The sequence below is a fragment of the Hemicordylus capensis genome, chromosome 6 (genome assembly GCF_027244095.1).
Source record: "Hemicordylus capensis ecotype Gifberg chromosome 6, rHemCap1.1.pri, whole genome shotgun sequence".
Classification (NCBI taxonomy): Eukaryota; Metazoa; Chordata; class Lepidosauria; order Squamata; family Cordylidae; genus Hemicordylus; species Hemicordylus capensis.
In genome coordinates this window covers 56676695-56701479 of record NC_069662.1, presented here as the reverse complement: position 1 = coordinate 56701479, position 24785 = coordinate 56676695, and the positions used below count along the sequence as shown (strand labels likewise).

Below are 24785 nucleotides of genomic sequence, written 5' to 3'. Positions count from 1 at the left end.
TTTTCCTAGCATTGGACTGGTTTGGACAAGCAGCAACCAGTGTTCTATTTTTTTCCATCTGTGTGCAGAATGGGTTTTGTTCTGAGCAACAGTAACAAGCAGTGTGTGCACATGTGTTTTCAAAGTGGGGCCTTCCTGATTCAACCTGAGCGGGATCTAAAATTAACTGAGCGGACATCAAAAGCCATGAGCACATGCACACACCTTAGAGGGAACACTGGCACCAACCACAAGGCAGGAGAAGTCAAGGCAGGAGGGGTCCAAGAGGACTCAAGTCTTGGCATCACTAGAGGATGTTCTGATGCATTGTCTGCGCATCCCTTCAATGTAAGGGGGACAATTTAGCTGAATGCCCCCCTCAGGTGAGTGCATGATGACGATCTTCCAGTGATGTTAACAGCAGGCATGACACTGTTCCGCTTGCGTGTTGCAATCAGCACTCTTCTGAAGAGACCCAGACACACTTATGAATAAGGGGGTGAGATTCAGGCCTGTGTAGAAGTCAGTCTCTTCAGCAGAAGCCTTTCAACTTTGACAAGAAGCAAGCTGCAGTTACTGAGCTAATTGTATTCCCCATGCTTTTTGATGTTCCAGGACCCTGAAGGTAGGTTCTGTGCTTAAGCCCTTGCTAAGTACTCTCCATAAAAAAGTGCTATTCTTTCACTCATCCTAAAACTCCCAGGCCTGGACAACATCAGATTTTTCATTTTCGAAGTTCGTTTCTCTACTCTTAGCATTCCCCCACCAGATAATCCAGAAGAGAGAACTTTGCAATGTAGGGGTTCTTAAGAGCACCAGACCCCACCATGGATTAATATCATGTGGGGAGGTCCACCAGCAGTTAACACTAGCTCATCTGGTGGTGAGTTGGAATTGGGCTCTCATGGTTGCCTCCACCCCATGCTTTGGAATGCACTCTCTGCATTGACCTCTCTGGCAGTTTTTAAAAGGGCCATAAAGGTACACCTTTTAAATTAGATATTTGATGCTGGATTGTTTTGTTTCTAACTGCTGATTTTGACATGTTTGTAAATCACCTAGAGGTATTTTGATTCAGCTGTATAAAGATAATATGAATGAGTAAATAAAATATAGGTCAGAGAAATAGGTTTTTCAAAAAGATTTATTGGTACAGCTACATGAGATTCAGAATCTGAGCTTCTGGAAAAACCACTTGTTCTTGCCTGTCTTGTACCTGGAAAAGAGAGGAAAAACAAACACCTCCTGTTAAGAGTTTTTCAGACACACACAAGTAAGCACCAGCCCACGAGGTCTACTAGTGTATAAATTGTGATATTCATTCTCCAGGTACAAGCAGAATGACTGTCTAATGCAAGAGATCCCTTTTGGAGTTAGTGCATGCAATGCTGAGATTTGAGAAAACCCAGGGACCAAGGTCCCACTCTCAGGCCACCCTGCCACACACCGCACTATGCTCCTTGGGATACAAATATAAAACTTAACTGGGCACAACTCAGAATTCCCAGCTGTGTCTTCCAAGCCTTTAAAAAGTAAAATGTGCCATCGAGTCGGTGTTGACTTCTGGGAATCACAGAGCCCTGTGGTTGTCTTTGGTAGAATACAGGAGGGGTTTACCATTGCCATCTCCCACGCAGTATGAGATGATGCTGTTGCGATATAGGTGTTTCCCATAGTCTGGGAAACATACAGACTTACCTCTCCTCAAATTTCACTTTGGCCTCTCGCCGTGCTTTACGTTTCAGCGCAGGGTCCCTGAATACATCCTTGTTGACAATGGTTTTGTCCAGGGGAATATCAACAGAGTACCTGGGCAAAGACAGAATGGGGCAAGCAAGTTAAACACCTAGACACATTCCTGTTCTGTTGCCCAACTTCCCTAGATGCGCAGAAAACATAACTGTGGCCTAAGCCCTATGGAGACGTTATACAAGAACATGCTTGGAAGATTTGTGCTGACACAAACTGAAGCTCACCTCCCATCCCTCACACTTACATAAGGAGAGATCTTCCCCATTATGCGGAGCACCAGCATTTCACATCATGGAGAGGATCTCCGATCAAGCACAGTGCATGGAGAGTGGGAAGGGGGCAGGGTTTAAGAGTGTGTCAAGATAGAAGTAAGGTTTCCAAGCCTGCTCTTAGGAACACTGTATGCAAGTACAGCTCCCCACTTTGTAGAACTTCTGAACAAAGCTCAACAGTACAGGAAAAAGAGATCCAGAAAAGAAGCTGCTCTCCCTTGAAGCAACACAGGCAGCTCTCTACTTCCCTTCTTACCAAGCTCCTGACTCACCTGGTTGGCATCAAGTGGTTGTAATTATACACTTTCACAAAGGACTTGATCTTGGACCGCTTGGCAATCTTCTTCTTGCCCATGCTGGCGGTCACTTTGCGCGGGTAGCGATCAATGCCGGCTACCAGGGCGTGGCTATATGGGCGATCCGAGGTGCCATCATCAATGTTCTGTAACAAGAGATTCATTAAAAGGAGATGGCATCACAGCCAGCACAGAATTACAACCACTCAGGATATATCCGCAGATAAACAAATTGGCTGCATTTACTTATAGTTTAGGGATAGGAGAAGTTTCAGGAAAACACTCTCACTCACACTGTCACCAAGTCCAGTGCAAATGTCAATTAAAAACTTGAGCTATATCCCACAATGGGCCACAGAAGCCAATAGACAAGTAGCAAAATTTTAATAGCATTCCAAACAAAACAAATTCCCTCAGCTATTCACAAACTTATGTCTATTTTTGCATGGCTACTACAAACTGAGTTACACTACAATTTACATATTTACTTTGATGGGAGAGCAAACATTTTATCTTTCATCAATTAATCTGCATTAGGCAGTATCCTCTCTAATAAAACGCTTGGTGTCCGTCCGTGGACGGACACCAAGCGTGCGTTCGTGCCTGGCCTGTTCTGGGCATGCCCAGAACAGGGCAAGGGAGGCACGAACGGCAGGACCCGGCGGCCATGTTGGGGCCGGGAGAAGGAGAAGTGGCCGCCGCCTACGCCAGGAGGAGAGTGCGGGAGAGGCGGCGGCGCAGCCGTGGCCACGGCCAGAGGTGGCGGTGGCCGCGACGGGGCAACTGGCGGCGGGAGTGCGGGTGAGGCGGCGGCGGGGCCAGAAGTGGCCGCCACAAATAAAGGAGAGAGGCGCCGGGGGAAGAGGCGGCGGGGAAGCTGGCCGAGGTGGTGGCGGAGCCGCCGCCGCCGAGGCCTGGCGCCGCCAGTAAAGCCGGGCAGGGGGGGAAACCTTGGGGCCCGATCCCACCATTCCCGTCCCCCCGCCAAATTACTAAGGGCCAAATTGGCCCTGAAAAATGCCGCCGCCGAACCGCCCTCCCAGCTGCCCGATCCCACCATTTGTACAGGAAAGAGGAGCTCGCTAGCAGAGCTCCTCTTTCTGCAAAGGCTCTTCTCAAACTGGCGCTTTGAGCGGAAAGGGCGTCCTTTCCGATCAAAGCGCCAGTTTGAGAAGAGCCTTTGCAGAAAGAGGAGCTCTGCTGGCGAGCTCCTCTTTCCTGTACAAGTGGTGGGATCGGGCAGCTGGGAGGTTTGGCAGCGGGGGCCGAAAGCATTACTAGCGCCCGTTTTTCAACGGGCTAAAATTCACTTGTATGCAATAAGTCTGTTAATATTTCTCTCTCTAGGTAATCCATAGATATTGTAACACAGAAGGCAATAACAGATGTCCTCCATTACCTGATCCCAAATGATTACCACATCAGTGATTACACAGGTCTGCAGAGGTTACACCTTTTTCCTCCAACACCCCAAAGTGTATCGCCCTCTTTCCCCAAAATACCCCTTCTTGTGGTCCGTCTCACCTTAACAATAACAGCTTTGCGGCCAGAGTAACGCCCAGCCAGTACAAGAACCACCTTCCCAGGTTTCATAAACTTGCCCATCTCTGGAAGGGAAGAAGGAAAAGATTAAAAACTAAGTGTGCAGGCACAGACAGGCAGATTTGCAAAATCTAGCATTTCCCTATCTCCACACAAGTCTATCTATACCTCGGAAATAAATAAATAAATACCTGAGCAGTATTTCATGGGGATGAAGAGAGAGATGTGAAAGACTCAAAGGACAAACTTATTTCCCCCTGCTTAGCTCTGCCTCAATAGTAACAGGGGAGGAGGAAAATGGGTACCTATGCTCTTAAAGCACACCTTCTTTCAGATTATAAGAGGTAGGGAACAACATTATGTCGAGAGATTACACTAGACTTCCATGTGCACGTGTGTGTTTATGTGACATACACACAGTACTTAGGAGAAGGGTTCCCCCTCCACCTTTCACTTGAAAAGCGACCAGATACTTCAAAGTTTTGCTTCTTGTTCCCAACTTAAGAGCATAGGAAGCTGCATTCTACCAAGAGTCAGACCTCTGATCCATCTAGCTCTAGCTCCAGAGGAGAGCTGGTTATGTGGAAGCAGGCATGACTTGTCCCCCTATCTAAACAGGTCTGCCCTGGTTGCATTTGAATGGGAGACCACATGTGAGCACTGTAAGATATTCCCCTCAGGGAATGGAGCTGCTCTGGGAAGAGCAGAGGTTTCAAGTTCCCTCCCTGGCATCTCCAAGATAGGGCTGAGAGAGATTCCTGCCTGCAACCTTGGAGAAGCTGCTGCCAGTCTGTGTAGACAATACTGAGCCAGACAGACTAATGGTCTGACTCAGTGTATGGCAGCTTCCTATGTTCCTCTATATTGTCTACCCAGACTGGCACCGGTTTCTCCAAGGATGCAGGCAGGAATCTCTCTCAGCCCTATCTTGGAGATGCCAGGGAGGGAACTTGGAACCTTCTGAAGGCAGCATGAAGATGCTCTTCTCAGAGCAGTCCTACCCCCTAAAGGGAATATCTTACAGTGCTCACATGTAGTCTCTCATTCAAATCCAAAGCAGAACTGCTTAGCAAAGGGGACAATTCATACTTGCAAGACCAGCAATCCTACCCTTAGACCAGCTCTTCAACTTGTTACAGGAGTTGGACTGGAAGGCGGTCTGGGAGAGGGGCAGTTTACAGCCTTTGCAGTAACTTAAGGGATATTTAGTTGGGGGTTTCCTGGGAATCCAAATTGACTTCGGCTTGTCTTCTAACAATGCTAATAATGAGTACATAGAAGGGCTATTGTAAGCCACTCTCCCATCACAGCCCCTTTTCACCATCTGCAAAGTGGAGAAAATAAGCTGCATATGCCCTGGCAATAGCTTGTTATTTCTCTTATATCTAGCAGGGGGAGAGCAACTGGGCCAATCCAACCCCAGCACAGCATCCCTCCAGTGGCTGTTGCTGATATCTGCCTTATGTTTCTTTTTAGATAGTGAGCCCTATGGGGACAGGGGACCATCTTACTTATTTATCTTTCTATGTAAATCGCTTTGAGAACTTTGGCTGAAGAGAGGTATATAAATATCGGTGTTAGTAGAAAATGCCCTCCCCCTCTGCCACCTTACTACATAGGAAAGGAGAAAAAAAAGAGATACAAGAAAAGCGATCAAGCCCCATTCCTGAGACCCGAGAAATAAAGCGCTCTCTCTCCCTCGCGCAGACATTAACGTTGGAGCAGAGAGACTTGCGTTTTGAGAGGTATACAAATGCGTTAAATTAAATGAAATAAAAAAGCAACCCACCACCGGAGTCAAAATCTACTCCACCATCGTCGCTTCCCAAGCCTCCCAAAAGCGCTCCCACGTCCTATCCCGTCTTTACAACATCTAATTATATCTATGCCCCCATTACCGCCCCTCAGCCACTCCCGCCACCCGATATTCCCCACGGCCCGAGAGGATTACGATGGATAGTACCAAGTCCCTCTTCCCTTGTACTTACTGAAGCTTTAACGCCGATGGCACCCACACCGGAAGAGGAAAAAGAAACCGTTTCCGCCGACCTTTACCCTGCCCCTCGACGAGCCCTGCCGGGTGCAGCTGAGCATAAGCACGCGAGCATGCTCAGTACGGTCAAACGAAGCCCAAACGAAGCTCCATTTTTTTCCCTGCCCAAAACCCCTCTCAGATTTTCAATCCTGCTTAAAATAGAAAGGAAACCCAGGTTCTGCAGAAAACATCGGATGTGGTTATATATGTAATTTTGTAAAAAATTATTCTGAAACATTAAAAAAGAATGACTCCAATAGTGCATCCAAAGGACAGATGTGAATTTCTGTGAAATTCCTGGAGAACTGGCAAGAAGAGAGCATGCTCAGTCTCTCCAGTTGAAGCCAGTGCCCTTACCCTGAAGGTCAATCTAAGGAAACGCCTACATCTTGAATCATGTTAGCGTGTCATTAAACCGTGCCGGGCAGGATTCGTCGAGGGGCAGGGTAAAGTGATACTACATCGGCCGATCACCGCTGCGCATGCGTACTAGTGGAACATAAAGGTTAGAGGAGAGCGGAGTTGGACTGTACGCATGCGTAGTGAGCCTACTATTGGGGCGGAGAAATCAATTGATACAATACCGATTATACTAACATAGGTCCGGTCGCCCTACTTTTCTATCTTATTTGGGATCTTCATTCTAAATCGTTGTTGGTGAACGGGCAACGTGTCCCCATGCAAACAAATGTAACGCTAGCTTCAATGAGAGCGAGGAGCAATGTAAGAGTTGGTGGACGTAGCACTTTTACTCGATTTGCTTTTACTGCAACTTGGGGTATTTTAATGGGGACTGTTGCTATACTGCCCTTTTCGAACAGAACTGTTGTGAACATTTCACATGGTTTAGACATACAGGCGCTGTCAATGAAATACATAACTATATATCTCTATGGCCTATTACGTAATTGTTTTACTGACTGGCTGAATGGTGAGAATACGTGTACAACATAAACATTTTTTAAAAATATATTTAAAATTGTTCTGCTTTTACCAGTGCAAATACAAGCTATTTTCTCCATACTACAGATAATGAAAGGGGGCTGTGATGAGAGCGTGGCTTACAATAGCCCTCCCATTGTTAGCATTGGTAGAGGACAAGCTGAAATCGATTTGGATTGCAAGAAGGCACTCAATCTAAATATTCTTGAAGTTGCAGCAAAGGCTATAAACTTCTGCTCTGCCAGACTCCCTTCCAGTCCAACTCCAGTAATTAGTTGCTCTAAGTCATAGCTTGTGGAATATGATCTCTAAATAATTCTCTGCTCTTTATAGTTTTTATTGCTTTTATATTAAATTTTTAATCAGATTTGTTTAATATTTTCCCTCCACTTAATATTTTAATTGTGTCTTTTTTTACCATCTTTGTGTTAAAATTTTTCTGCTGTAAACTGCCTTGGGATTGCTTTAATGAAAGGCGGTATATAAATTTAACAATCAATCAATCAATAAAATGGGACTTCATTTTTAAGTGGGGGTAGAAAGCTCTTTATCCACTAGGCAGTGCCATTTCTGTTCCTAACATACCACAAAGTTATCCCCTGCTTTCTTTCCCCTGCTCTTTGCATTGCCCTTATGCATTTTGTTCAGCACAGGGACTGAAAAGAGTAAGATTCAGTCCCAGGGGCTCAATGTTTAACGATCAGTTTAATATTTTCAGAAATGGATTAGGCAATTGATTCCTCTCTGCCTCAGTAGCCAGCTGTGCAAAATGACATCTCACAGCTAGAAGTGATGTTATAACCTCCTGCCTTCCATCTTAAGACATTACAAACTGCAGGCTATTTTACCTTTCCACCATGGCCACTCCTACCCCACTTGTTTTGCTGAACATCCAGCCTAGTAAAGGGTTCCAGAGAACTTCAAAGCTGGCTGCTCACTCCAGGATCCTTTTTAGTTGGTCGTACTGCTCTACTTTGGTGTGTGGTGTTGCCAAACAATGAATCAACACTGCTGCCCACTTACTTTATGTGCAATTTGTCTACAAAACAAGGAGAGTGCTGCCCTGAAAACAGAGCTTCAAGTGCAAGAATGGTCAATTTGTCATACAATGGTGGGAGAGAATAAAGGAGTTATGAGAGCCCCTAAAGCTGCGAAATTTGTGCATCAGCTGCCAAGAGAGAGAAGATAGCTTTCAAAGGAGTATATTGCTTTCTCTGCAAAGTGCTGCAACTCTACATTTTGGCATTCAGATGGCAGCACAGCACCGGCCATGTGTATAAGCCACGGCTACATCGTTCATTGGCATTTGTGCACCCCGATCAGGGCTACGAGTTGTTTTCCCGCCAGATGGCAGCAGAGCAGGGAGATGGATATGCCAATGTGCTTTGGCTAGGACAGGGGGTCCCAACCTTTTTAAACAGATGTACCCGTTCGAGATGTTGACACCCACCCACACATGAAAGTGTTACTGTTAGGGAGACAGGCTTTTCCAGCCCCTGGCTCACCTCCCCATTATTACTCATAAGGAGTCCTCCTGAAACTAATGAAACAAGTTTACTGTCCTCAGGAGGCTGTCCTTGGAGAGCCCCGGTGGGGTGCGGGGCCTGGGCCAAATCAACCAGTGTGGGGCCCTCTTCCAGTTAATTCGAATGGGGAATAAAAGAGCGGGGCCCTGCTTGCCATGCCCTAAGAACAGCCCCGACTGTCCTATTAATTTTAACAGGAGTACTCAGTGCTATGGTCTTTACCCTCATCCCCACTCTTCTGCAGCAGACACGTGACTGAGGATGTGTCAGCTTCAAGGCAGCAATCTTCAGATGGGGAACAAATTGCACAGCTGCAGTGTGGGGAGACAGGAGGGCTCTGAGTATGCTCTTAGAACCCTTCAGGTACCCCTAGGACTGGGAACCCAAGGGCTAGTACATTGGGTGCTACCACATGATAGACAAATAGTGTAAAAGAGGCACCTTTTACCATGGCGATTCTCTTTTATTTAGTAGGGGGAGAGTAACTGGCCCTATCCACCCCCAGCACAGCACTTGGAGCCAGTGTGGTGTAGTGGTTAGAGTGCTGGACTAGGACCGGGGAGACCCGAGTTCAAATCCCCATTCAGCCATGAAACTAGCTGGGTGACTCTGGGCCAGTCACTTCTCTCTCAGCCTAACCTACTTCACAGGGTTGTTGTGAAAGAGAAACTCAAGTATGTAGTACTGGGCTCCTTGGAGGAAGAGTGGGGTGTGTGTGTGTGTGTGTGTGTATATATATATATATATATACACACACACACACACACACACACTAATACTTCCAGTGACTGTTGCTGGTGTCTTATCTTACGTTTCTTTTTAGAATGTGAGCCCTTGGGGACAGGGTTCCATCTTATTTGTTCTTTATTTCTCTGTGTAAACTGCCCTGAGCCATTTTTGGAAGGGCGGTATAGATATCGAATTAATAATAACAGTGAAAAACCAAAACAAATAGGCTGTTATTTTATCAGAACCAGACAGTCAGTAATATGCTTTGTTAAAACAAAGCAAAACTCAAACACAACAGTGTGACACAGAACTATTTTCCAGCCTGGCTTCCTAGAAGTTACACCAAAAATGGGAGAAAGGAAGAGAAGCACTTAACATGCCAGCTAAGAGCATGAGCTGTGATCTAAAAAGCCCTTGCTTCAAATCTCACCCTCACTCATGTAATCAACTAGTATATTATTAGAGAGGTTGAAAGTCCTCAAGACAGAGGACACAAATATAAATAAATCAATAAATTTGGTCAAGGGTAGGTAAGATTCACACAGCATTTGAAACTGCTCTTGCATTAAAAAAAAAAAAAGACACCGGAGGGCAAGTCTTACATTGGTCACAAAACATCCTAGCTGGAGGGGGGGGGGGCGGGCAGGCGGACCCCTTACCATTGGGCTCTTTACATTCTAAAGTGATGGCAGCCCTGAACACAGCCTCCCCACAGCAGCTGTTTAACACAGGGCTACAAGTTGGGGGCAGGACTGGCACTTTTTTCCTTGCTGAAGAGAGAATATCCCATGTAGCAGAAGGAAGGCTTGCCTCAGCACATAATGCCCAGAGTTAATTTGTGCTTATCACTTTGCAAAGGGCACACATTGCCATGCAAAAGTCCAGCCTACACTATCCCAACATCCTCCTCAACATCTAGGACTGGGGCAGCAATAGGCAAGTAGAGCAGGGTGAGCAGCTCTTGTAAGTGACGTATCCAGTGTGGACCTTAGTTAAGAGGTACAAAGATATGCTAAAAAAATTCTCCAGATTACTTTTTTTTTTTTGCTAACTAGTTATTTGAGCAGTTTTTCACGATTGCACAGAAAAGGGATTCCATATGTTAAGTGCGTCCTGTGGCAACATCAATTGCCACCTGGTTCTGCAGCTATTCAATAGAATGCTGTGACGACAGAGGAATCCAGTATTTGCTAAAGGCTGCAGGGAGAAAATTTTATCTTTCAAACAGAAGTGGGGAAAAGGACAGACACCAGACTGGATTTATTACTAGCAGGACGCACACACAGGTCTCCACCAATATCATCTTCCTCTTGCACTGGAGTCAAAACAAAAGCAACACTATTAAGGGAGCAGGACAGAGATTCCTGAAGAGCGCTGACACAAATTAACACGGGACAAGAATAGGAGAGCTCTTAATTTAAAGAGAACTGTTTCAGCAGGATAATCCACACCACAGAACTTATTTGCAGAAACAAAGACTTCACTCAGCATCAATGCACACTGCTTGCCACTGAGCCCCCTCTGCACATTCTCTGAAAGTGTTGTGTGACTTGGCCTTCACCCACTCAGCTCCTGAAGGTGCAGGATATCTCAAAGATCCTATGTAGAGTTACAGCTGCTGCTTCTGTAGATCTAAAAATAGCCAAACCACACATGCCCCAGCTCTTCAGGTAGTACTAGCAGGGCACTGCTCCAGGTCCAATGGGGCAAGAGCCTCCAGAAGCTGAAGTGGCTCCCTCGGTCCCAGTATTTTCAGGTGCATCTTTCGTCCAGTTATTTCCCCACAGAGGAAGTATGTAGTTTTGTGGTTATTGTAGTTGTAAACAGCCCCCATTCTGTTCCCCAGAAGGAAAGTAGCAAGAGAAGAACAATCCAGACTAGTCTTACTACGTTCACAGCAGAAATATAGCAGCTTTGAGGTTTTGCTATGCAAAAAACAACATAGAGAACGTGTGTGCCACTACAAAGGCACCCAACCTTCACCAAAGAGATTGAGTGTTCCTTTCAAGCAAGGGCTTATAACAACTACTATTCAAACAGGCAAGCTCAACAACTTCTTTTCAGCTGGGTACCTTCACCCATCCACCTCACACATATCCAGATCTGAGTATTTCATCAAACCCTCTGCCCACAATCAAGAACTTCCTCCTCCTCTATCCCCATCCCCACCCCCACCCTCGCGGCACCTTTCTCACATTACCAGAATGTTTGGTAAGGAATTTTCCATCTTCACTATGCTGGGTTCTAGCACAACTACAGAGTCCACTCAGCTCACCACGCCAGCAAATAAACTGTGAGCACTGGGCAAATGGTGACACATCAGAATCTTATACCAGCATACAGTGGCTTGTCTGGCAAGTTCTTTCTACAAGTGATTGGTTCTGCAGCATGATAAAGTCAAATAATTTAAGGCTATTAACATAGAAGCAGCTGCAGCCCAGATTGAGGAATACAGCCAGTAAATTTTAATATGAAGGTACAGGCCTGGGGTGGCATATCTGGCAGACCCCTCAGGAAACAGGAAGAAATCTTCCCTGATCCAGCTAAAGTATTGCCTCTACTCTTGTAGATTTGACCCTGACTCCATAGGATTCAGGGCAGAAATGGCTTCCTGTTGGCCCCTCAGACGTTTCCTTTGGCAGGAGAGATACCCTCCTGTTCTGCTGCCAAGCCTGCCTACTGGGTCCATTTCAAGGGACACTAGGCTATGCTTGGTGGCTGAAAGCTCTACACATGGGCCTCCTCCACACAGCACCAGGGCAGCTATTTCAACCATATTGTCTGGTGCACGCAGTGGAGGAACAGCAGCTCAGCAAGATGCCACCACCAACTGGCAGCTCCTCCCCCTCCCACCCCATTGTAAACACACAGAGGTGGCCTCTTGGACTGAGTAATAAGTACTACCCTCCAAGGGGCCGAGGCAGGCCTCCAACCACTCAAAAGGCATCCTTGATGTTCTTCAGCTGTCGCACAGCCAGGTCCACAGGGAGACTGAAGCGTAGGTTACTGAGGCGGCTAAGGAGGTTGAGGGCTCCCTCAAAGCCTGTCTGGGCCATGTAACTCCAGGGCTGGTAGTGGGCTTGGATCAGTGCCCCTGACTTGCAGATGAGGTTGAGCCAGGAGACCAGGCGCTGCTCATTGAGAGCTAAGCACACCAGGGCCTTCAGCTCAGAGTCCGCACTACGCTTGAATGGGTCATGCTCTGACAGGACTGTGTGGATGGCCGACAGCAGGCTCTGCTTGGGAGTGACAGACATCCCACCCATAACTGGGAGGGAAAAAGACTGAGAGAGTTTGCGAGCAGGTGACTCCACAAAGGCACGGCCATTCTTGGAATTGTAATACTTCACAAAGAGCTCCCAGGGGTGCATCGCCTGAGGAGAGGAGCTCAGTACTGGCAGCAAGCAGGCAATGGGAGCCAGAACCAGGCTCATCCCAGGGGATGGGGCATAGAGACCGTGGGCCAGCAGGTCCCGCACAGCAGTTGTCAGCTCTTTGCGCACAGCCAGCGTTAGCTCATCTCGCCCACTCAAGGAAGTGTCCAGCAAGCCTGAGTAGCTGATGACATGATCCGGCTCCCTTAGCTGGTATTTCTGGGCCAGCTGCCTCACATGGGTCACAGCCATCTCTAACTTCTTCACCAAGGGCAAATAGTCCCTGTCACCCTGGTCCCTCTGCCACAAGTGATGTGGGATTTGCCCAGTTGCACAGCCAAACTGGCTCACAGCAAAGATCTGCAGCACAGCAAGTACACGGCGCATGAGATGTAGCCCTGTCTCCCGCATCCTCTGGGCATCTTCAGGGCTCACTGCATAAATTACAGGGGGTGGGGGTGGAGGAGAGAAAGAAGAGGAGCAAACCTTAGAAGAGCAAACTTGCAGGAATAGTCTCCATACATTCCACTCAGCTAAAGGGGACATTTACTGTGGTATGCAACAGACTGGCAGTCACACAAAGCTCACTCCAGCTGGAAAGCAGCATACATTTCACCAGCCTCAGCACCTAGAGTTTCTCCAAGGTTGCAGGCAGGAGTCTCTCTCAACCCTATCTTATTTGTTTAATGAATCTGTATACTGCCCACTACCGAAGTCTCTAGGTGGTTTACAGCATAAAACAAATCAAAAATTTAACATAAAACCAGATTAAAACACCCATAAAAACACCATCTATCTATCTTGGACATGCCAGGGAGGGAACCTGGAACTTCTGCATGCAAGCTTGCAGATGCTCTTCCCAGAGTAGCCCCACTTGAGCAGAATATCTTATAGTGCTCACACATGTAGTCTCCCATTCAAATGCAAACCAGGGTGTACCCTGCTTAGTAAAGGGGACAATTCATGATTGCTACCACATGACCAGTTCCCCTCCCATAGACCAGCTCAAACATTTTTAACTTGGGACCTCCCTTCCTAAACTTATTTTCTGTTCTACTTCACCCTACAACAGAGGTGATCCTTCCCAATCATTCAAACTCGCACACTGGAAGCATAAAAAGCTTCATGTCCCAGCAGCTGCAATCAGCAAAATTCACCTTTAAAGAGAGGACTGGAGGAGGGAAAGCATTCCAAAAGCCATCTCTTTTTGCCCTTCTAAAGGGAGGAAATGAGTATATTTGTGACTTCTTATGGGGGATTAGTGTCAACTCAATGGCTGGAGCAGACACACAAAGTAGCAAAGGATTAATTAATTAGGCAAATGTTGCAGTGATGTGGTGGGACTCACTTTGGCCCCAGCCTGTGTGGGCAGCTAATGGGGGAGGAGAAGAGGACTGGCTGACTTTGATATAGTTCTCTGTGAATGGGTTAGGATGATGCAAGAACCAGACCAGCCAACCAGTAAGGTTCTGTGGGGCTGGCGGGGTGACGAGAAAGAAAAAATGAAAAGGAAGAGGACCACCTGGTTGCGCCAAGCAGTTAAAACTGCAACTCCTTCATCTAGCTGCAAGCATCTTACAACAGATATAAGGCTCACCTCACAATTTGAGAACTTGGAATTTAGCAAACAGCAGACGCAACTGAGCATTTGCAACTGAGATCAGGAGTGAAGGACGTTCCAAGACAAAGCTGCCTGGATATTTGGGGAATTCCCTGAAGCACCCACAAAATGATGCTGATGGCCAGAAGTATGATTTTGTGAAGCCCTGCTGCAAAAGGATCATCTGCTCCTTCAAGAAATCTGACATCACAAGTTGATGGGTCTCACAACTTAAACAGGCTGCTCCTGGAAAGAGCCCAGAGGCACAAAAGGAAATGGCTGAGTTTGGGGCAGATGGACCACTGATAGGAGACTGCATCTTGGATCCACTTATAGACCTCTTTCCCCTCAGACCCTTTCATCTCTAAATGGCTCACCAGACCCCTAATGGCAGACAAAAAGTCACGTATTGACCAAGAGCAAAGGTATACAAGCCCCTGAAGCCTATCCAGATGACCTACCTCTGTTGCTTCCGTGAGGCTGTCGGGTACCACTTCCAGCTTTTTCACCAGAACAGTCACAACGTCCATCCTCTGGTTTGCCAGGACTGACAACTTCTTCTGCAAAACCAGAAAGAAAATATTTGGACCAAGCACCTTAGAACCAAGGACAGCCTTGACCCAAACCCACCCTCTGAACACCTAGTTCCATCCCAAGTTGGACTCAGGCTGCCTACAATTAAACAAAAACAATAAGCTCTAGAACATGCCTTGTTTCTGTGCTGTTCCTCTGCCACCAGGCACGGGCACAGGTATACACCAAAAGAACTCCATGTTCAGTAAAGTCATTGAGCATATCCCAAAGTTCTTCCCTGGCCAGAGTTTTAGAGGCATTAGTCTTGTCATCTCCGATACACAGATACCCCGAGACAGTGCACCAGTGTCTACTGCAGGGCTGCTCAACTTCGGCCCGCCTGCAGATGTTGGCCTACAATTTCCACAATCCCTGGCTATTGGCCACTGTGGCTGGGGATTATGGGAGTTGTAGTTCAAAAACAGCTGCGGTGGGGTTCCCCCCCCCCCTAAGTTGAGAAGTCCTGGCCTACTGTGATAATGTTCATTTGAACAAACAGTCCGGGGGGCGCGGGGGGCGGTCCTTGTTAAATAGGACACAGTATTCCTGCTACCTTCCACTCCAATCTCAATGAAAGCAGACAAACTGTCTTAAAATTTGTTAAAAAACGTGGTCCCACCACTAGAGAAACACATGCCTACTGACCCTGGATGAAATTGATAAACATCTCAAGGTCCCGGATCTGGGTTTTCAGCTGCTCCACCAACTGTTCCTTCACACGTGCTGGGTTGACAATTTGTGCCACAGCAACATCCACCTGCTGACGCAGCTCCTCTGGGGACAGCGAGGCTATGTCCTCACTCAAGTTCATGTCCAGCTTCTTGATTAGCTCCTCAATAATCACCTGCAAAGCCACACAGGAAAAAAGTTGGGGGTTATCTCCCCTTTCAAAAACCTCCCAAAGGGACTAAACATTAACTAGCTCAGCTAGATTGCCTCCATATGTAAGCCAGGATGGGGTCTGGCTGTGTGCCAGCATGCCTCACCTGCTGTCTCTCCATGACCATGGACTGGGGCAGTGCATCGTAGCTGCCTTCCTGGTAGGCAAACGTTTCCAAGTCATCCAATTGAGCTTTGAGCTGCAGAATGAGTTCCCTTTGCTTCTCCTTCCGGGCCTCCAGCTGCTCCTGCTTCTCACGCTCACTCTGAAACAAGGAGAACATCTCATTATCATACCTCTTGGAAGATGAGAAGAAGGCTCCAAAAAGACATGTCCACTTATCCAACAATCAACAAATACCCGCAAAGTAGACAGAAGGATGGCTTGCAGTGCACCTCATAGACCCACACTCAACTCTGCACCCAAACAGCAATATTCCTTCAGAGCCAGAAATTATCATACCAGCCACATCATGCACCAAACCTCTTGTACACCAAGCGCCAAACCCTTTCCAGGCTCCGAAATAATAGTATGCAAGAGTATGCAAAAGTGTACATGCAAGGAAATCAGACATTGCTCAGGTGCCCAAAGCCACTCAGCATTGGCATACTTTACTAAATCTAAGGAGTCAAAACTCCAAGCATTCCCTGGTCCTACAGTCTGCTACAACTTCCAGCAACATACTTCTGGCTGATGTTCTAGCCACTTGCATATGCAAACAACATGAAGCCTTTTGGTTATTCAACAAAGAAAATGTAGTATTAGCAGCACTTACCACCCCCTCCAAGTGTAAAGCATAGATAAGAAAAAGAAAAAGTCCAGTCAGTCTGAGATGAAAGTAATAGATTGTATTTATATGGGGGGGGGAGGGTTTTTCTTATGCTCAAGATCACCACCACCACCACCACCCTGAAAGTAAGAGGCAAGGAAACAGCAAATCTAGCTTTTGTACAGGGCAGTAAAAATTCTACCTGCCCCAACAGCATTCCTGACAAGTGTGCTGAGCACACCCAACAGGCTGGAACTAACATGGAGTTCAACCCAGGCCTCCTCCCATTTACTGCCCTATCACATGCAAGTTTGAGGGTGGAAACTACCCTTGGGTTAAGATAGTGCAAATCAGCTCCCTTTCACTTATTAGTGCCATCTAAATTCAGTCTTCAGGCAGTCAGATATTTCAGGGAGGCTCATAAGCAGAGCATGATTAATTAAAAAGTTTCCATACTACTTATCAAGTGGATCTCACAAAGTGGTTTGCACAAGACAAAACTTCGGCCACCAAAACAAATGTACACAATAAAACTCATAAAGACAATACCTTACTAAAACAATTAGCCACCGCTAAATAGCCATAGATAGCCACCTAATGGCGCAGTGGGGAAATGACTTGACTAGCAAGCCAAAGGTTGCTGGTTCAAATCCCCACTGGTATGTTTCCCAGACTATGGGAAACACCTATATCAGGCAGCAGCGATAGAGGAAGATGCTGAAAGGCATCATCTCAGACTGCACGAGAGATGGCAATGGTAAACCCCTCCTGTATTCTACCAAAGACAACCACAGGGCTCTGTGATTGCCAGAAGTCAACACCGACTCAACGGCGAACTTAAATAGCCAGAGACATTGAACAGGCCACCTCCAGCCTCAGAGGCAAGATGCCTCTAAATACCAGTTTAGGGGGTGTAACAGTAGGAGAGAAGGCATGCCCTCAGCTCTTGCCTGTAGGCTTCCCAGAGACTTATAGAGGACCACTGTGTGAAACAGGATGCTGGACTAGATAGGCCTTGATCCAACAGGGCTTATGATCAAACACACTCTTTCACACTCCTGAAACCATCTTGCTTTCCCCACCAGGGCTGTTCTTAGGGCATGGCAAGCAAAGCAACCACCCCGGGCCCCGCTCTTTTAACCCCCATTAGAATTAACTGGATAGTTAATTCACCACTTAGTTGAAGCAGTGGATAGCTTCTGCCTTTTAGGATCAACCATCAACAGTAAAGGATCCAGCAGTCAAGAAATACGCCGCAGACCAGCATTTGGTAGGGTTGCAATGAAGGCCTTGGAAAGGATATTTAAATGCCGTGATGTCGCTACACCTACAAAGATTAGAATCGTTCAGACAATGGTTTTCCCTGTGATACTCTATGGATGCAAGAGCTGGACTTTGAAGAAGCAAGATAGAAAAAGCATTGATGCTTTTGAACTTTGGTGCTGGAGAAGACTTCTGAGGATACCATGGACAGCCAGGAAAACAAACTAATGGATCATAGAACAAATCAATCCAGAATTTTCACTCGAGGCTCAAATGACCATGCTCAAACTATCATACTTTGGAAACATTATGCGAAGACCCAGCTCCCTTGAGAAGTCTATAATGCTGGGGAAAGTTGAAGGAAAGAGAAGAGCAGACAAGGTGGATGGACTCGATTATGACAGCAATGAATGCACCACTGAGACACCTTAAAGGACAAGTTGAAGACAGATCATCCTGGAGAGAATCTATGTGGTCACTAAAAGTTGACACTGACTTGACGGCACTTAATGAATGAATCAATCAATCAATCAAAATTAACTGGAAGGGGCCCCTGCACTGGCTAATTTGCCCCAGGCCCCACACCCTGCCAGGGCTCACTAAGGACAGCCCTGCTTCCGCCCCACCTCCTTTTCCCCTTCAGCCACCACACAACTTGAGAAGTTCCTTGCTCTCCATTTGATCACTACTTCTATTAGAAACACTTAATCAGGGATACAGAGCTATCAGCTCAAAATACCCACCCTGGGGGCAGAGGCAAAACACAAATGAAACACTGCCAGAGCACTCTTGTTTCAACATCCACCAATCAGAAAAGGCGGATCATATGATCGCCTCCATCTTTCCAGCTGTCACCAGAGTAGCTCCAGGCAGCGCTCTTATAAACAGCCTTAACAAGCAGAAGTCCAAACCAACCAGAGTTCCTGTCACATTTGTTCAAGTCTTTTCAAAATGCTTCGAGTCTATCAGCTCTACAACACCTTCAGGATCATCGTGGGGGAGGGCAAGGCAAACCCGTAGGGGCTTAGCAGCGGGAGATTCGAACCGGCAACTCCCCGATCTGCGGCTCAGCCTCCCGGCCACCGCACTACCCAGGCAGCTCTTGCTCTTGTGTCGTGCACCGGCGCAGCTCAGGAGGAGGAGAGAGCGGACAGCGCCCGCCCGCCCACCGGCCCTCACCTCGGCGTCGCCACCGCTTCCCTCCGAGGTCGTCACCGCCGCCAGACCGAGGCCGGATCCGGGGCAACCGCGGAAGGCGAACTCCTCGAGCTCGCGGAGGAGGCGCTGCTGCTGGGCCGGGCCGGCACGCGCCACTTGACGGAGGCGGAACTGGACCTGGGCGAAATGGGAGGCCAACGCCAAGAGCGCCGAGTGGAGGCGGCGCCGCTCCGCCCGCAGCGATCGCGGGGAGCCCGGCTCGACCTCCACCTCCACCTCGTCCCCCGCCTGGGCCTCGGCCACCGCCCCGACCGGCGCCCAGCGCTCCCCGGGACCCCCCGTGGCCGGCTCCATCGATCTCCTAGCAGCCGGCAACGGCGAAACCGTCAAGACGGAAGCCCCGCCCCTTCGCTCTTTTCCGTCACTTCCGGCACGGAAAGCTGTCAATTAGGGAACAGACGTAGTAGACTCCTAGAAGCGTAGCCCTTCTCCCATAGGCCCTCCTCTTACCATCGCGGTTCTCCGCTTCTGGTGGGGGGCGAGGGGGCGCCTGGATAATACCGGTTCATTCAGGGTTGCCCTAAACCTCCCTCCTTCAGGTTGCCATAGGATTTAATCGCAGGGCTGTCGTAAGCAACGCTCCGGCGGCGCAGTCTCCATCCCTAACCTGCAACAGGAAGATAACAAGTGGCATGTATCTTCACTGGCAGGACATTAAAAAACAAACAAACTTCAAAACTGGGGGAGGTGAGACTATTTTTGCATATAAAATAAGACCAGAATTAGGAAGAGCATTACATAATAAAAATAAACGAGTTCTGATGTTTGGGGAGAGGACTTTTTTTCTTGCTACTTTGATGCCATTTTTCGACCTCGTGGTGGGCAGAAGTGACAGCTACCCATAAGAAATAATGGGAAACTCCAGGATTATTTATTATGGAGCCCCATCGCGCCCATTGAGATCATCGGAGAGGTTCCTCTGCAGTTGCCACCAGCTTATCTCAGCGGCGATACTTCCCTTTTGCTGCTCCGTGACTCTGGAATGCGCTCCTTGGTGAAATAAGAACCTCCTCATCTATCAGGCAGCAGCGATATAGGAAGGTGCTGAAAGGCATAACCTCATAGTGCGCGGGAGATGGCAATGGTAAACTCCGCCAGGCAATGGTAAACTCCACCAAAGAAAACCACATGGCTCTGTGGTCGCCAGGGTTGACACCAACTCCACGGCACAACCACAACATCTCTGGCAGCTTTTAAAAAGTCCTTAAAGACTTTTTTTTTTCACCCAAGCTTTTTAATTAGAATTGTCTTAAATCCAGTTATGGTTTTCATTTCTGTTTTAATTTGTTTTCTGTTGCTGTAAACAGCCCAGAGTGTTTGGGGCAGTGTACATACATATATACATACATAAATATTGGTTGTGGAAAGTATAGTCTTCTAAAACATTTTAAAAATTGCCCTGCCAATTCAATTCCACTATTATTATATTTCAGGCAGGTTGGGATATGGCTGTGAAAGAGTGCTTTAAAACAGCCCTGCAATGTAGTCCACTATTAATATTGCAGATTAGATCTCTCCCTAATCCAGCTCCAGCACTGTATCTCTCCAGTAAATGTTGCTGATGTTTCTTTTTAGACTGTGAGCCCTTTGGGGACAATGAACCATCTTATTCCTTTTTCTATGTAAACTGCACTAACACTTGTATTGAACTGCCACATACGTATTCTTAATAATAATAACAATAATAATAATTAATGTGGGGTTGATACTTAGATTTTACAACAACCCTGCAGTGTAGCCCAGTGTTGTTATAACCATATTGTAAGATGACTTGAGAAAGTAGTGTATTACAGCCTTGTTGTGTAGTCCAGGGAAAGTGCAGTCCTGGGATGGAGAGGGGGTGTTTAACATTTTCCCTGAAGTCCATTTTTAGCCTACTTTCCAATCCAGTAGGCTTATGAGATCACCCAGCATTCTGTTTGTGTGTCTGTGTGTCCCTATCAACTTCGCAATGCCTGGACCAATATGAACCAAATTTGTTACAGCTTTAGGGACACATAGGAACACCTCAACGGTGTAGTTTGTGATGATGTCATCCACCCCAGTTCAAGATGGCAGATGTGTGAATGTTTGAGGCGTGAGTGGCCTAATTTGAGAACTGCCTAACTGATTTGAACTAAACTTGCTACAGCTGTAGGGACACATAAGGATGCCTCAATGGCGTAGTTTGTGATGTCATCCACCCTGATCCAAGAAGGCAGATGTGTGAACGTTTGAGGCTCAAGCGGACTAACTTGTGGACTGTCTAACTGATTTAAACCAAATTTGGTATAGTTGTAGTGAGTGACACACAGGGACACCTCAACTGAGCGGTGTGTGATGATGTCAACCACTCGATTCAAGATGGTGGGTGTGTAAATGTTTGTGGTGCAAGTGGTCTAACTTGTGAATAAACCACCTAACCAATTTGAACCAAATTTGCTATAGCTATAGGGACACCTCAGTGGCATGGTTTGTGATAATGTCATCCACCCCGATCCAAGATGGCAGACGCAGGTACGTTTGAGGCACAAGTGGGCTAACTTGTGAACTGCCTAAACAATTTGGACCAAATTTAATCCATTTGCAGGGATAGTTAAAGGAAAGTAGGCAGATTAGTTCTTACTAGAACAAACAACTTGTTTATTATCAAAATTATATTCTACCTGCTTTCTTACCCATATGAGTCCCCCATCTCTTTCTGCAGGTGGAAAAGCAGCTGGGTGTGTGATTTTGACAGGAAAATGAACAAGAACTCCTGAGCTGACATTGACCTTCCTCCTGGGCAGAGCTCTAGAGACACTATCACCACCACACCCGGTGCTCTTTTTCTCTCTCCTTTCTAAACAGATTTTGTGAAAACAATGTCATTCTGGTTTAATCTGACTCTTTATTCCCCCAAGCCATTTTATTTATGTGTTTATTAGACTGTGAGCTTCTTGGAGACAGGAATATTAACATTTAAAAACAAAATGTTCTAAGCAGAACTAATGTTTTGTACACCACTCTGGGCTCCTTGGAGATAGAGCGGGATATAAATGTAGTAAATAAAATAAAAAAATAATGGAGCATCACACTGTTTTCCATATGATGGATCATAAGATTCACTCCTTGAAGGTGTTGTGGAAATGATCACCACTTATGGCCAGTTTGGATCCAATTTAACTGTAAGATTTAATTATATTTTTGAATGAATGAATGAATACATTAAATTAAATAATTCTCTGTGTGGTCTGTTACTCTGTACCAGTAACATGAATGTTAAAAGGATGGTGCTTACAATCAAGCCCTCCTCAGACACTATAAAAACTGAGGATAATCAATGTGAGTATAGTGCCCTTAAGAGCATGCTCTAAAGACTGGTTGCAAGATGCTCAGGAATCTTGCTCTTGCATTTTCCAGGTTACAATGTTGGTCTGCAGAGACAAATGCTGCATGTGTGATTCTTCCCACGTTGCAGAATGCCAGCACCCCAGCATTCCAATCACAGGAAGAATCTGACCACGAGTACAATGTTAGTCTTTGAAGACAGACACTGTAACTGTCAACAGCAGGAAGGTTTGGCTTCTGCGTGCATCAGCACAGTGCAGGGCTTCGGAATACTTGTGTACAGTGTCCTCCGTTTTTATAATGTCTGAAGAGGGCTTATGAGTGGCCACCATCTTGTTTCAAGATAGCAGATTGAAATAAAAATACCCCATTGGGATCCTTTAGGACCTCCTTCCAAGTTCTGTAAGTCTGGTTTGTATCAAACCGTAAACACAGAAATTGTTAAGGGTGGACACATGGACACAGACAGATGTGTTAATCTAACCCTTGTCTTTGGAAGGTGTCTTTGGACTAAAAATGCTGTAAGCTGCTTTGAGCCTCTGGGATAAAGAGGATATTGAATATACATGCACATAGTTTTAGCCCTATTCGGATGTTATGTTGTACCTGTGTTCAGGAGTCTGTACCCACATGTACAGTACATGCGTTTCTAAATCTTATTTATTTATTTTATTTTATTTTATTTTCTATACCGCCCTTCCAAAAATGGCTCAGGGCAATTTACACAGAGAAATAATAAATAAATAAGATGGATACCTGGCCCCAAAGGGCTCACAATCTAAAAAGAAACAAGATAGACATCAGCAACAGTCACCGGAGGTACTGTGCTGGGGGTGGATAGGGCCAGTTACTCTCCCCCTGCTAAATAAAAGAGAATCACCACATTAAAAGGTGCCTCTTTGCCAAGTTAGCTGGGGTAAATAAAACAGTGAACCTGGGTACAGGCCCCCTGAAATTCAGAATACAGATAAGTGTACTGTTGCAACTGTATCCAACAGAACCTATGAACAGTTGTGCCTGCATACAAATCTATTTCTGCATACAATGTACACAGATTATACAAGTGTTGAACATAACATGGGGATAAGGCTTTTGTATCACAGAGAACACTCGTGTAATTTGAAGGAGAGTCTCCTATACATGGAATAGCCCAAAACTTATGTTGACTGCAGCAAGGACACAAATTTTAATTCTTATTTAGCAGCTTTCCTGCTTCTGCTTGTATTTTTAAAAGGTTGTTTTCAGGGGTGGGTGGGTTGTGTTTTATGGTTTTTATTGTTTAACCGATTTTAAGGTTTTAAATGTAATTTTTAAAGGGAGTTTTACTGTATTTTAACTTTTGTAAACTGCCTTGGGATGTCTTATGAAAGGCAGTATAAAAACTGAATAACAATCATTCAGGCTGCCCAAGCTGTTCTGTGTCCAAAAGGAACTAGGAACCTTGTGCTGCACATCCTCTATGTTAGGGGTACACAACTCAAATACTCTAAAGAGCCAGAACCAACCATGACTTGGTGTGTGGGGGCCAAGGTAAAATTTTAAAGCATTAATTATTACCTGTAAATTAATGTAGTAATTAAATTAAAAACATATCAGTGAAAATGATTACTGTATTAGTTACTCATTTAAAATATTAATGAAAGCAATTATTACCCACAACAATCTTTCCTCTTTTTGCCTTCTCCCCCATCCCCGACACCTTCAAAGTTTGCAATGGTTAATTTTTTAATGGGGCAAGCATTTTGCACCTCGCCTCTGGCACATGCCTGGGGACAGCAAAAAGGTCTCCGTGGGCCAAATGTGGCCCCCGGGGCTTTATGTTGTGCAGGCCTGCTCTATGTAGTGAGGGGTGGTGATTGAGGAGTGGAGACTTGGAGTGGGAAAGGAATACATGTAGAATTTTGGGCACAATCCAGCCAAAGTTAAAGTCCCACTGATTTCAATAGGAAAGTTAACCACATGATTAAATTTCGGGCACAGGGACAAATGGGATTTGCAGCGCAATTCTAAGAATGTTTACTAGGAAATAAGTCCCGCTGAGTTCCATGGGGCTCACTGACAAATAAGTGTGCATAGGATTGCAGCTAGGAAAGTGCTGAACCTAGCCTGGATTGTACCCATAATTAATTAAAACAAAGCTTAGACTTCTTTCTGCCACCTCGAAAACGTGCATATACTCTCAGACCACTATATGGTAACCCTGAAAGTGGATAACCAGTTAAAATGGATGCCTTTCACAGTATCCCGATATAGACAGACATTTTGCTGATATTTTCCTGGGGTAAGAAAAAACAACATCTTCCCCACCCACCTCGATATATCTTGATGATTCAGGATTTCAGCGTCCTGGGAGCTGGGCTGCCACTAATGGGCAGGGGCAGCTGGGCTGGGGGCGGGGACTTTGGCCCCGCCTGGCCAGAGAACCAAAAAATAGGGTTGTCTCCCGGCCAGCATAGAAAAACACCGACAGCCTCGAGGTGAACATCTACAACCATGGCAAGGTGAGTGTCTTCAGTGAGCCGGCATTAGCGTCTCTTTACCCCGGTAATCGAGATTCTTCTCCGTCCCGACGGATACAATGATCTGCTTCGGGAATTCTGTTAGCATATAGAATGCAAATGCCCTGTGTGGACCCTCCAGGTGGTCCATACCTCTTATCATTTGTGCTGGGGCTCAACTCTCAAATCTGTTTTCATTGCCAGCGCTGCGCCCCAGAATCTGTATAA

General features: G+C 46.3%; 3 protein-coding genes and 1 long non-coding RNA gene across 7 annotated transcripts in view; 2 read left to right on the top strand and 2 right to left on the bottom strand.

Annotated features, from left to right (window-relative positions):
* Positions 1 to 1105: 1105 nt before the first annotated feature.
* On the bottom strand, positions 1106 to 5965 carry RPL27 (ribosomal protein L27). 2 transcript variants are annotated; one of them, XM_053266293.1, is made up of 5 exons: positions 5830 to 5965; positions 3824 to 3906; positions 2276 to 2445; positions 1678 to 1788; positions 1106 to 1195 (listed from the first exon to the last, which is right to left on the bottom strand). In XM_053266293.1, the coding sequence occupies exons 2-5, from the start codon at positions 3902 to 3904 to the stop codon at positions 1147 to 1149; spliced, it is 411 nt and encodes a 136-aa protein (XP_053122268.1). In that variant the 5' UTR covers positions 3905 to 3906; positions 5830 to 5965; the 3' UTR covers positions 1106 to 1146. The 2 variants fall into 2 exon arrangements, with proteins under 2 accessions (XP_053122268.1, XP_053122269.1); XM_053266294.1 differs by lacking the exon at positions 5830 to 5965 and adding an exon at positions 5631 to 5773.
* A 3320-nt stretch (positions 5966 to 9285) lies between these two features.
* On the bottom strand, positions 9286 to 24481 carry RUNDC1 (RUN domain containing 1). Of its 2 annotated transcripts, XM_053260070.1 has the most exons (6): positions 24371 to 24481; positions 19201 to 19357; positions 15607 to 15765; positions 15266 to 15464; positions 14509 to 14607; positions 9286 to 12881 (listed from the first exon to the last, which is right to left on the bottom strand). In XM_053260070.1, exons 2-6 carry the CDS (start codon positions 19201 to 19203, stop codon positions 12010 to 12012), a joined length of 1332 nt encoding a protein of 443 aa, XP_053116045.1. In that variant the 5' UTR covers positions 19204 to 19357; positions 24371 to 24481; the 3' UTR covers positions 9286 to 12009. The 2 variants fall into 2 exon arrangements, with proteins under 2 accessions (XP_053116045.1, XP_053116044.1); XM_053260069.1 differs by lacking the exons at positions 19201 to 19357; positions 24371 to 24481 and adding an exon at positions 18712 to 19116.
* LOC128329244 (uncharacterized) lies at positions 19344 to 21954 on the top strand. Its single transcript, XR_008309580.1, has 2 exons — positions 19344 to 19854; positions 21437 to 21954. It is a non-coding gene; the product is annotated as an uncharacterized LOC128329244 (long non-coding RNA).
* PTGES3L (prostaglandin E synthase 3 like) overlaps positions 24433 to 24785 on the top strand; it is a 33365-nt gene continuing 33012 nt past the window's right edge. For both annotated transcript variants that reach the window (XM_053260073.1, XM_053260072.1), the window contains exon 1: positions 24433 to 24560. In XM_053260073.1, the coding sequence (XP_053116048.1) occupies positions 24553 to 24560 (8 nt within the window). In that variant the 5' untranslated portion in view covers positions 24433 to 24552. The remainder of the gene's footprint in view (positions 24561 to 24785) is intronic.

Excerpts from the sequence above, each read along its gene's own strand:
- RPL27 (XM_053266293.1), bottom strand. The coding sequence starts at position 3,904 with ATGGGCAAGTTTATGAAACCTGGGAAGGTGGTTCTTGTACTGGCTGGG. Across the intron at positions 2,446-3,823 it reads GCAAAGCTGTTATTGTTAAG|AACATTGATGATGGCACCTC; the intron begins GTGAGACGGACC and ends CTCTTGTTACAG. Across the intron at positions 1,196-1,677 it reads AAAGTGAAATTTGAGGAGAG|GTACAAGACAGGCAAGAACA; the intron begins GTAAGTCTGTAT and ends TCTCTTTTCCAG.
- RUNDC1 (XM_053260069.1), bottom strand. The coding sequence starts at position 19,044 with ATGGAGCCGGCCACGGGGGGTCCCGGGGAGCGCTGGGCGCCGGTCGGG. Across the intron at positions 15,766-18,711 it reads GAAGCGGTGGCGACGCCGAG|AGTGAGCGTGAGAAGCAGGA; the intron begins GTGAGGGCCGGT and ends TCCTTGTTTCAG. Across the intron at positions 12,882-14,508 it reads GCCTCACGGAAGCAACAGAG|TGAGCCCTGAAGATGCCCAG; the intron begins GTAGGTCATCTG and ends TAATTTATGCAG.